Genomic DNA, 12,870 nt, shown 5'->3' on the forward strand with positions numbered 1-12,870 from the left:
GAACAGTCTTGTGTACCACAAAAGCCGATTTATCGACTTCTGATTCAAATTCACATATGATTTTTAAATAACTAAAAATGGTCATGCTACAGTTGTGAAAACTATTTTTGTGCATTTTGAGTCTGGACACAGTTTTAAAAAATGCATGATAGAAGAATTATTAAAACCACCAAAAATGTAAATAGTGATAGGGAAGAACTTTTTCAACTCAAAGCATCAAACATACACTTTTGTGCAGAAATCTAGACAACTATACAAGATCTGTATTTAAGCAATCATCTTTTTTATTATACAACTATGAACATAAAATGAACAGAATGCTCTATATACTTACCTGTACATGTGAACATAACTTCTTTAGCTACAGTTATTTAGTATAGGTCATACTGAATTTAATCTTACAATTCAGAATAACTATGTATAACCTTATTGCAATAGGGACAATTTCTACATGGGGAGTTTCACAGGCCAATCACACTAGCCGTAACCAGTACATTCAAAACGTAAGTGTAGTTCACGTATGAATTTTCCCTGATCCCATAAATTTAGTTTCTCTTTACAGCTTAAGCTCATTTGCAATTTTGGATGCAATGTTCTTAAATGCAATAGAAGTCCCAGATATTCTCTTGAAGCGGACTCCATTGAGTGACAATCGTGGCAATTTGCAGACTTCCATCTCCCATTGAACAAGACTATCCTGTCGTGCGTCACCATGAACACAGAAGAGCAAAAACCTCTCTTTTTGTTCATAGTCACAGTTATTAGCATCTAACACTTTTCGAATCTCTCTCATCATATCATTCGGGTCCATGGAGCTAGTGGTCTTCATACTCCATGTGAATCGCAAAGAACGTGGTTTGGAATCTTTGCTATCCTCTTTTTCTCGGTCTTTTGGTTCCCCAGAAGCACTCCTGGAGAGAGAAACATGATGCATGCTCAAAAGTAAAATCCAGAAAATAGATTTAAGTGCTAGAAGGTAATAAAGTTTAAGAAAATCCTAACTGTAATACAATAAAGCTGTGTTATCCGGCACTTTATCAACTGGAAAGCTCTAGAAACTGGCATTTCAGGACAGGGTTAGGGGTGTGGGCTCTGTGAGGGAGTGTGGATGCGGGAGGAAGCTCAGGGCAGAAGGTTGGGGCATGGGAAGTGTCTTGGGATGCCAGATCCAGGTGGCACTCACCTTGGGAGGCACTCCGCAAGCAGCAACCTGTCCCTGCTGTTCCTAGGCAGAGATGTGGCCCTGGGGGGCTCTGTGCATTGTCCCTACCCCATCCTGAGTGCTGGCTCCGCAGCTCCCATTGGCCAGGGACTGTGGCCAATGGGAGCGGAACCTGCGGATAGAGGCAGTGTGCTGAGCCGCCTGCCTGTGCATCCGCCTAGGAGCAGGAGGGACATGTTGCCACTTCCAGGGAACCGCCCGAGGTGAGCACTTCCCGGATCCGGCACCCCGAACTCCCTCCTGTGCCCCAAGCCCCTGCCCCAAGCCCCCTCCTGCACCCAAACTCCCTCCCTCTTAGTTAACCGGAATTTTTGACTTACCGGCACCCTCCATTCCCCCAGTATGCCAGATAACAAAGCTGTATATGCAATGGTAACAACAGATACACATCCCTTTGCACTGCTGTAGCAGGAGACAGTGAAATCTATATTTTAAAAAGTATCTTTTGATTTCTATTGAGCTCATCATTTGGAGCACACCATACAGCAACAAAAAAGTATTAATTTGTGGGACACATGGTCTGGATGTGTAAACATACTGTAAAAGCAGCAAAGGAAGGAAACCCACCCTGCATTCCACACAAAAGCTTTTGCTTTCATGCTTGTGCATGAAGAGAAACTCATTTCCTATATTTACAAATTGGGGAGCATTATGCTCACAATTAACCCAATTTGTTTTTATAGATTCTTTAGGGACTTTTGACCCCCCCCTTTCTCCTCTTTTTTAAAGTGACCTTATATTTTGGCAACATCCTATTTTAACTGATGCAGTAGAATTTTATATTATAATTACTCAACTGAGTGGTCAAACAGCTTCTTTGTCTCTCATAACAATACAAAGCCAGAAGACACATAACAGAATAGTGAGGAAGAGAGACAAAAATGTCATTTTAGGTGATAAAATTACAGATAAAATCCCAAGTAATTATCTTCTAATGAACACAAACAGTGGGACTATAAAGCTTCTTTACCCATCAGCTCACTCAGCATAGGTAAGTTTGGAATGCAGTTTTGTAAAATAGTACTCATTTTAAATTTAAAAAGTTCCAGATTCTGCTGTTTCTTTTCCCAGATGCCTGAGAGCTGCTGATGCTACCACCCACTATTGAGGAGGGGGTGTTTCCTTGGCAGGGGCTGTTAAATAAAGAGTGGAGGTCAATTTCAGACCAGATTTTTCTCACCCTCATTTTCCCCCATTTCCTTTCTTTGCATCCCTGCTGTTTTCCCTTCATCTCCCACCTCCTGCCCACTTGTACTTCTTGGGCAAGCAACTTAGTTCCCAAAATACTACCTCACTCAATCACCCTAAGGCCACCACTGCTGGGCAAGGCCCTTTACGACAGCCGTTACCGGTATTATTTTTACTTAAAATGTGCCAGTTGTTACACAAACACATAGGAGAACAGTCTCTGCCCCTATATTTGAAGTGCTATATTCAACAATGAGGTTCTCCCTCCCGTCCCCTCCCCGAACGATAACCTGCCACTTCATTTAATAAACTTTTCACTATTCAGAAGGGAGCAGAACCACTCTCAACAGCTTTTTTAAAAGTATGCTTTTTAAACATTAAAAATTGATGGTTTATTTTCATTGCTGCCACCACACCACATCAGTATTAGAAGACGTGGCACAGCAGCACAGTCGAGATTTGGACTCATGTAGCATTTCAGGAAGTGGCTTGATGCCCAAAACATACTAGGCTGGAGGATAACCATGAGGCAGCAGAGAAAGTTAGAGAACAGGAATGAGTGGTGAGATCAGAGCTGAAATCCACTGCTATGATTAATTAAATTAACAGACTTATAGATTCATAGATTCATAGATTTTAAGGTCAGAAGGGACCATTATGATCATCTAGTCTGACCTCCTGCACAATGCAGGCCACAGAATCTCACCCACCCACTCCTGTATCAAACCTGTGTCTGAGCCACTGAAGTCCTCAAATCATAGTTTAAAGACTTCAAGGTGCAGAGAATCTTCCAGCAAGTGACCCGTGCCCCATGCTCCAGAGGAAGGAAAAAATCTCAGGGCTTCTGCCAATCTGCCCTGGAGGAAAATTCCTTCCCGTTTACACAATGCTGTGCTTGACTACTATAGTGTCAGAAGCACAGCAGCTTAAGGACATAGGGGGAAGAAATGCTGAAACAGGTAATTCAGAAACATACACAGAATATTAGTTATACTAAGGAACGTATACGGTTTAAAGAGCTGCTGCTCTTTTAAATACAGATGCTTATTAAATGTTCTCAGAAATAAGCCATTCTTTTTTTTGTAATTTAACCATTTTAGAGTATAATGATAATTGCAGTGTGTGTTCATTGTTTATTCATTAGATACTTCATGAATGTACACGTGCTTTACCAAGCACATTAAAAAGGCAGTCGACATACTGAGACATGCTAGAAGAGAACATATACTGAAAGGCAAACACACTGAAGAGTATGTTATGGCTTATGTTACAGCTACAGTTTTGTTTGTGTGTGTAGTGGTTGCCACACAAAGTCAGTATTTACAATTACCGCCCAACAATATCTGAATACCACTGTTATTTTGAAGTGTAAAGAAAACACTGATACCTCAGACATTGCAGGGTGCTCACTGTTGGTGAACAGTGACTTTTAAATATTTGACTATATTAATATTTTTACTCTACATGTAAACATTAAGTATTAACCTATATATTTGCTACTTAAACCTATACTATATTAAACAACATTAAACATCAGAAGATGTTTAAAGAAGAGCCCTATGATTTGGTTTAATCTTGTAGCTGGGATTGCTTTCATAGTACTGTGTTAACTTATCAAGTTTGTTTCTTTACACAATGTACAATACAAAACACAGTTTTGAACAAGTATTTAAAAATCAAAAAATGAATTTCCAGGGAATTAAGAGGGATGGGCAGGGACCCACAGCAAAACATAACATTTTTAAAAATACATGTTATTTAGGCACTATTCTATTTTAAATCCTGGTTAAAAATCTTTCAGAAATCACTTAAACTTTTAACACAAAGGACCTAGCAGGGAAGTATTAATTGTGGCTCCTCACCTTGAGGTGTCAGTTCTGCCACTGGCTTCGCCTTCACTTGGATCCCTCAAAACAAAGTTAAGGTTGAGATTCAACGATAAAGACGAAAAATAAAAGTCAAGAGAACCCATATCTATAACAGAGTTAAAGTAACCACCGAGCAAAGATTCAGCATAAAAATGTCATATTTACTAATTTTTGTTAAGTACTATTTTTCACAGCTGCAAGTTTGACTTCCCTTTAGGACACCTCAATTTATTGCAACCCTGATATGTAATTTTTTTTTTTTTTTAAAACTCTTGGCAAGATTAGCAAAAGTTACAGAGTTCTGGCCTACTACAGACTGAAAAATGGCCATATATGATTCCAATAAGTATAGTTATAGCATTTTGGTCAACGAGGACCTGAACCAGAGAGGTGCAATGAGCCCTCAAGTACTACTGAAGCCAAATATAGCCAGCTGCAAGTGCTCAGCTCCTCTCTGGGTCAGGCCCTTGGGCTCGACTCCTGGAAACATTAGGCATCTGCTTAGCTTTAAGCATGGTCACATATTTATAGCTAAGCATGTGCCCATGAGTTTCTTGGATCAGCCCGAGACCCTAATTCAAAAGGTTACATATGATCTGTTTAACTTTAAGCCAACAAATTATCCCATTGAATTCAACAGCACTATGGATGGGCTTTAAGTTAGGCAGCTGCTTAGGTCCTTTGCTGAACTGGCATCATGATTTGTAAAATAATTACTTAACAATATGCTTTAGTAGCCTCTGGCTGTTTGGGGGAAAAAAAAAACGTACAATGCACATTATATAAGCCAAGGTATCACAATCTGATAAGTGGGTACATTCCCAGTGCTGCAGTACAAGCATTTTAGTAAATATTTTTTTAAAAATTATTTAATCCAGCACATAACACCCTTCAAAATTATTCTATATGAACATCTAGTTAACTGACCATCTAGAAAGTATCATTTGGCACAAATTATTAATACATGTTTCAACAAAATGCCTCTATACCCTAAGCAAGATGCATTTTTAACTAATGTATAAAAGCATTTACTGTAGAAATATAATATAAATATATACTGTATAAATACCCTACATACCTACCAGAAAAACACATACAACTGCCAGAAATAAAATAAAATAAAAACAATCCTTCTGGAGATCTTTGTAAACAATATACATATAAAACTATTGCTCACTAGGGTAACGTTTCATATTATTCAAGGACATTAAGAAATAAATTATTAACATCAAGACTGAGACAATCCAAACACAGTCAAAACAGTTAATTTAAGATTGGTAGAATACATCTCTACCCTGATATAACGCGACCTGATATAACATTAATTCAGATATAACACGGTAAAGCAGCGCTCCGTGGAGGCGGCTAGGGCTGCGCACTCTGGCAGATCAAAGCAAGGTCAATATAACATGGTTTCACCTATAATGCAGTAAGATTACAAGCGTTATATCAGGGTAGAGGTGTATAACAAAATATCTTTGAGGCAAGCACCCTTTTCCCCCCTTCCCCCCCCCCCAAATCAATGATCCGAGAGACAGGGAATGTCAAGCTTTTTTTGTTTGATGAAATGATTAACACTACTGAGAAACAATTCTAACCACCTGTTTTTGGAGTGTTTGTTTTTTTAAAAAAAAAGGGTTAAAACTGCAAAAGTGTCTGAGGTTTGAAATTTAGGACTTGTAGTCACTGATACCAAGAAAACACCAGAAGTTAATTATCAGATCTAAAACAAAAACAACCCTCCATCATGCATAGAAGCAATTTTTTGTTACAGTTTGATTTCTTTAGGAGACAACACTGTCAGTGTGTCCTATATAAATCTATCATTAATTGCATATGATGAAAAAGTTCAAGTCTAAAACTGGCTATAAAAAAAAAATCACCATTCTTCGCAATGTTACATGCATACCATTTTATTCAATGTAGTCTCAGAATGACATTTATAATATCCTCCTGAAATGATTAATTAATTAGTGGAAAATGCACTTCACCCCATTTGGAATTTTGTCGCACAAATGGAATGACAGAGCACTTAGCAGTGGGTTGTAATGTTCAGAAAGGGAACAAAAAACCCGAAAATGTTTCCATTTTATTTATATATACATATATATATGCGCTACTAATGCCATTAACGTAGGTTCAAAGTTCTGTATCCTCAAGTTTGGAAGAAATTCTGGCAAAGGTAGAGAATACATCTTATTTAGATAATTAACCATACATTGTCAGCATCTTAGATTAATCTTATTTTAAGAGGATCAGACTGATTTTTATTCTGAACCTATCATGCTATTTAATTCCATCTCCCCCTTCACATTTTGTTCATGAGATTAGCGTGTACACTGCAAGAAACTATTCTTGTCACCTTGTAACTATTCTTTTACTAAAATGGCAAGTTTCACTTATGAAAGGATTTAAGACTAGAAAGCATATCTGTGGAATTTAATATAGGATATTATGATTCTCCAAAGACAGCAAAGATCTATGGGATTTAATTCTGTTGTGAAATTGACAGTTGTGCAGTAGAGAGCTATTTGTAACCTCTGTAACTTGCCTACTACATGAAAACTGTAGGTAAATCTCTGCAGTGGTTTCAAACGAAAATCAATTGATCAGCTACTGCCGGACATAAGTGAAATGTGAAAATTAAATATTCTTGTGAGAAAGCTTTTAAGGTAATCATGTAAACAGTCAATAGATCAAATTATTTGATCTATATATCTTCTGTTTTTCTACGGCATCCATCATGGTTATATGTAAACATTGATGTGCATCCTTGACTTTCAGATTCTTTATGAACTGCTTAAAAATAAGTTTAAATGAAAGAAAAAAGGTTACTTAATGTTCACACAAATGAGGATTTCCAGATGCTAGCAGTTAGTGTACACTTTTACATGTCATTTTTACTGTCCTCAATGAGAAACCAAAATTCTCTACAATAACCTGTGAATAGGGAAAACACTGTTTTTGTTTCAATAGAGAAAGTTCTCTAGTGATTAATAATCTTGCTATTGTAGGAATGGGCTTTGTAATTAATTACATCTATATCACTTGATTATAATTAATCACTGAAATGTAAATGTTCTCTTTAATGTTACATGATAATTTGTTTAATGAGAGCACATCAATTTTGCAGATGGAGATATTAAATTTTTCATGTATACATCAAACTACCCTTTCAGTTGTTCAAATCAAACTCCATTTTTTTCCCCTCATAGTGATGTAAATAGGAAACCACTGTAGTTACTGCATGATATATGTGACTATTTTGTTTAGGGCTGTTGATTAATTGCAGTTAGATCAGGCGATTACCTCAAAACATTAAATTGCAATTAAAAAAGTTAATTGTGATTAACTGCACTGTTAAACAACATAATACGAATTGAAATTTATTAAATATTTTGGATGTTTTTCTACATTTTCAAATGTATTGATTTCTATTACAAAAGAATACAAAGTGTATAGTGCTCACTTTATATTTTTTATTACAAATATTTGCACTGTAAAAATGATTAATAAAAATAGTATTTTTCAATTCACCTCATAAAAGTACTTGTAGGGCAATCTCTTTAGCATGAAAGTGTAATTTACAAACGTAGATTTTTTTTTTGGTTATATAACTGAACTCAAAAACAAAAAAGGTAAAACTGCAGAGCCTACAAGTCCACTCAGTCCTACTTCTTGTTCAGTCAATCATTAAGAGAAACAAGTTTGTTTACATTTACGGAAGGTACCGCTGCCTGCTTCTTATTTACAATGTCACCTGAAAGTGAGAACAGGTATTTGCATGGCACTTTTGTAGCCGGTGTTGCAAGGCATTTATGTGCCAGATATGCTAAACACTCATATGCCCTTTCATGCTTTCACCACCATTCTAGAGGACATACTTCCACGCTGATGATGCTTGTCAAAAAAATAATGTGTTAATTAAATTTGTGACTGAACTCCTTGGGGGATAATTGTATGTCTCCTGTTCTGTTTTACCCGCATACTGCCATATATTTCATGTTATAGCAGTCTTGGATGACGACCCAGCACATGTTCGTTTTAAGAACACTTCCACAGCAGCTTTGACAAAACGCAAAGAAGGTACCAATGTGAGATTTCTAAAAACAGTTACAGAACTCGACCGAAGGTTTAAAGAATCTGAAGTGCTGTCCAAGATCTGAGAGGGACGAGGTGTGAAGCGTGCTTTCAGAAGTCTTAAAAGAGCAACACTCCAATGTGGAAACTACAGAACCCGAACCCCAAAAAGAAAATCAACCTTCTGCTGGTGGCATCTGACTCTGCTTTGGATTGTTATTGAGCAGAACCAGTCATCAGCATGGACACATGTCCTCTGGAGTAGTGGTTGAAGCATGAAGTGACACATGGATCTTTAGTGCATCTGACATATGAATCTTTGTGACGCCGGCTACAACAGTGCCATGTGAATGCCTGTTCTCACTTTCAGGTGATATTGTAAACAAAAAGCGGGCAGTGTTATCGCCTGCAAATTTTAATCAAACTTGTTTGTCTGAGCAATTGGCTGAACAAGAAATAGGACTGAATGGACTTGTAGGCTCTAGAGTTTTACATTGTGTGATGGGGCAAGGCCAGATGGCTATAGAAAAGTAGTGGGAGATAGATATATTAGCCCCAGGTTAAACAAATCCCTGGTACCAGGATAAGTAAAATGGTAGCTGCTCCAGGTCAATTAAGATACCTGGGGCCAATTAAGATCTTCCCAGAAGGCAGTGGAGATTACTAGGTTGCTTGGGACACCTGAAGCCAATCAGGGGCTGGCTGAAACTAGTTAAAAAGCCTCCCAGTTAGTCAGGTGGGCATGCGTGCGAGGAGCTGGGAGCAAGAGGCGCAAGGAGCTGAGAGTGAGAGGGTGTGCTGCTGGAGGACTGAGGAGTACAAGCATTATCAGACACCAGGAGGAAGGTCCTATGGTGAGGATAAAGAAGGTATTTGGAGAAGGCCATGGGGAAGTAGCCCAGTGAGTTGTAGCTGTCATGCAGCTGTTACAGGAGACACTATAGACAGCTGCAATCCACAGAGCCCTGGGTTGGAACCCGGAGTACAGGGCGGGCCCGTGTTCCCCCTCAAAACCTCCCAACTCCTGATCAGACACAGGAGGAGTTGACCCGGACTGTGGGTTCCACCAGAGGGGAAGATCTCTGAAGCAAGCAAATCTGCCAATAAGCGCAGGACCCACCAAGGTAGAGGAGGAACTTTGTCACAACTGTTTTACTTTTGAACGCAGTTTTTTTTTTGTACACAATTCTACATTTGTAAGTTCAACTTTCATGATAAAGAGATCGTACTACAGTACTTGTATTAGGTGAACTGAAAAATTTCTATTTCTTTTGTTTTTCACAGTGAAAATATTTGTAAATAAAAAATATATATAAGTGAGCATTGCACACTTTGTATTCTGTCAAGTATCAGAGGGGTAGCCGTGTCAGTCTGGATCTGTAAAAAGCAACAATAAGTCCTGTGGCACCTTAAAGACTAAGGGATGTATTGGAGCATAAGCTTTTGTGGGTGAATACCCACTTCGTCAGACGCATGACAAATTTTCAAATATATTGATTTCAATTACAACACGTAATTGTGTTGTAACTGAATTCTAGATTTTCAAATATATTGATAATCTAGAAAACATCCAAAAATATTTAAATAAATGGTATTCTATTATGGTTTAATCGTGCGATTAAATTTTTTAATCTCTTGATAGTCCTAATTTTCGTTCTTTTAAGATAAAGAAGCAAGAGAATGGCTGGCCAAATTTGGATTGATATAATACAGAGAAAAGCAAAGCAAGACGGGTTCTGAAAGGGTAAAACAAAGCAAAAAGATAATCCTATTCTAATTAAAATTTACATTTATGCTAGATTGTCACATTGGCAATCCTCTAAAAGAATTAAGAATTTGAAAAATAAATCTCATTTATTCTCTTAGAAGAAGTGAAAACTATCCAGGAAATAAAGCAAACACAAAAAATTCACAGAAGTATGGTACTAACCTGCGAACAAACTTGGAAGTTATCTTGCTAATAATACCAGTAGAAGTGCCCCTTCTAGCGTGTGCAAATGCACCAGTTTCATGTGAAGGTGAGGCAGGAGGTCCATTGTAAGTGGCATTACGCCGCTCCCGTAGCTGCTCACCATGGAAAGTGCTTCGACTTGAACTCCCACGAGGAAAGCGGGTTCGGTCTGGAGTAGTAGTGCTAATACTATGAGCTGATGGGGAAGCAGCAGGCACTCTCTGAGTTGCACTGCTGGGAAAACAGAAGAATGCTTAACACAAGACAACCTCCTATATATATATATAAATAAAAGTAACATTTGGGAGACTGTTCACTCCTCCTATGGAAAAAAAATGCTGACTGATTTCAAACTCTAATACACACAAGTCAGGTGGTCCGAGCTGAAATCTTTCCAGAATTCTTCTTGAGGAACACAGTTGAAAAAAGCCACATACACCCCCCGGCCCTTCCCCCCCCTCAAATATATATATGATATTGTGATACCAGCTTTAAGCTCTTGACACTGAAAGAGGAGATTTTTATAGTGCCTTTCCTGACACCAATAGGTGCAAAGTAATCTTCAGTGCTAACAGGTTTAAAATTTATAATTCAGTTTAAACGTGTCAGCATATATATTCTATGGACTGAGTCTGCATCAGATAAACATGTAGCTATTGCTGTTTTCCAGGAATTATCTAATGACTGAGATCTAGTTCAGAGACATGTTTATTGTGTGATATAAGCAAAAACTGATGTGTCCTGGACAAAACTGAACCTGAACCATATGTAGCACTGTTACTCAAATGAATGAATTTTAAAACTATACCAGAGTACTGTATGACGTAATACATTAAGACTATATACACTATATTAATATAATTTATGTTACCAATAGTTTGTACAGAATTTTGAAGATGTAAAACACTATGCAAACGCAAAGTATTATATTACCTTGGTCGATAAGCTTCAGTGCCATCTTTTATGGTTGGTAGCGTAACTTTTATAGGATGACCAGAGGCAGACATAGATTTCTGGTGTCGAGGTCGTGTTGATACAGCAGATGCAACAGCAGAGCCTGCAGAAGATGTGCTACTCGCAGACATTTCTGTTAGGCTTTTATCACAAGAAAGGCAGGAGAGCCACAACAATAAGAAAACACACATTAGATGTGCTTAAAAGTCAATGCCAACAACAGAAAGTTTGTCAAACCCTGAATAAAAAGTTTATGTCAAACCCCTAGATAAAAACTCTGCAATAAAATTAAAAAAAAAAAAAACCAACAAAACAACTGACTTACAATGATTAGTCACAAAAATAATACTATTCTTGGTAAAAATGCACGTTTTTATAATCAGTTTTCATGGAAAAAAATCTCATTCAAGGATACTGCAGGATGGCTTTTTATTGCTTACATTCATATAGGTAAGACTATTTTCCTTTAAATATACAAGAAGCAAAACAATAACTTTTTTTCAGTAAGATTGCCAGCATATTTTCCATTATAACTTTGCCTAACTTTAACTGTTTGGGCTTAAATTTTCCATGCTAGGTATCTGCCTCACCCTGATTTTTTTGTGAGGAAAACTTCAGTCAAAACAGTTTGGTTGTTTCTCAGAATGACACTGGGGAAAAATACCTTCTCTAATTTAGAAACAGTCTGCCACCACTTTAAAAAAAAAAAATTAAAATTAAAACTCCAGTACCCTCATGCTTTCCTGCAGGGACTTGAAATTGGTCAGAGATGTGCCTTCTACGGTTCTTGTGAAAATCTGCCCAAATCTGGCCAAGTTAACAGCCTCTGAAATATCCCAGTTCACACACACTCATTAGAGACTTGTTAGAGTTTAGCATCTAAAGTCTCCAAAGGCAGTATGTGATCACGTAATTAAAGACTGTATCATAATACATGTGTACAGAGGGGCCAAATTAAGGCTGAACAGACAACCTTAATTCTGGCATTGCCTAACTTTTCAGAGCTTGACGTTGCATATTATATGCTCTTTTAATACAGTTTTTCTTCAGTATCTCTCTGTCTCTCTCACACACACATACAGAATATTTCCATCAGAAGCTGATCATCCTGAGAATATGCCTCATGCATCACATTACTGTCTCAACCTTGCACCTCTGGAGCCATAGGCTCAAATAGTTAGTGTTTTTAGTCACTAGTCCACCTGTCAAAGAGACTACACAATTTTTCATAATTCATAGCCTCTGCTTAATTTGTCACAGGACTGAAATAAGCAAAACCACTGCAAGTTAGGACTGGAGTACAAGATATTGGGGAGAGGTGTACGGAGAAGATGATCCTGTACTGCTTACTACAGTTCCCAGAGATAACTAACTTCAGGATTGACTCACTTTCAAACACTAAATACAAACTGCACATCAAATATATGTAGCTAATAACTGCAATTTCCCTAAATCACACTTCTTACAAGCACTGAATCTACATTCACAATTAGTAAATACTCACTTTTTATATTGCAGGTTCCTAAATTAATGGATGGTAACCAACACATAAAAAGACTGATGTTAACAAAAGCATAAGTATTTTAGCTTTTGGATCAGACAGATTT

The 12,870-nt window shown here is 37.6% G+C and overlaps 1 protein-coding gene across 4 annotated transcripts in view; it reads right to left on the bottom strand.

Moving 5' to 3' along the window:
- Positions 1 to 262: 262 nt before the first annotated feature.
- MARK1 (microtubule affinity regulating kinase 1) overlaps positions 263 to 12,870 on the bottom strand; it is a 102,425-nt gene continuing 89,817 nt past the window's right edge. For 2 of the 4 annotated variants that reach the window (XM_045010381.1, XM_045010382.1), the window contains exons 15-18: positions 11,243 to 11,404; positions 10,289 to 10,543; positions 4,273 to 4,317; positions 263 to 911 (exon numbers count right to left, since the gene is read on the bottom strand). In XM_045010381.1, the coding sequence (XP_044866316.1) occupies positions 557 to 911; positions 4,273 to 4,317; positions 10,289 to 10,543; positions 11,243 to 11,404 (817 nt within the window). In that variant the 3' untranslated portion in view covers positions 263 to 556. The remainder of the gene's footprint in view (positions 912 to 4,272; positions 4,318 to 10,288; positions 10,544 to 11,242; positions 11,405 to 12,870) is intronic. The other 2 variants (XM_045010383.1, XM_045010384.1) reach the window with 2 other exon arrangements.

Source organism: Mauremys mutica, chromosome 3, assembly GCF_020497125.1.
Source record: "Mauremys mutica isolate MM-2020 ecotype Southern chromosome 3, ASM2049712v1, whole genome shotgun sequence".
Taxonomy (NCBI): domain Eukaryota; kingdom Metazoa; phylum Chordata; order Testudines; family Geoemydidae; genus Mauremys; species Mauremys mutica.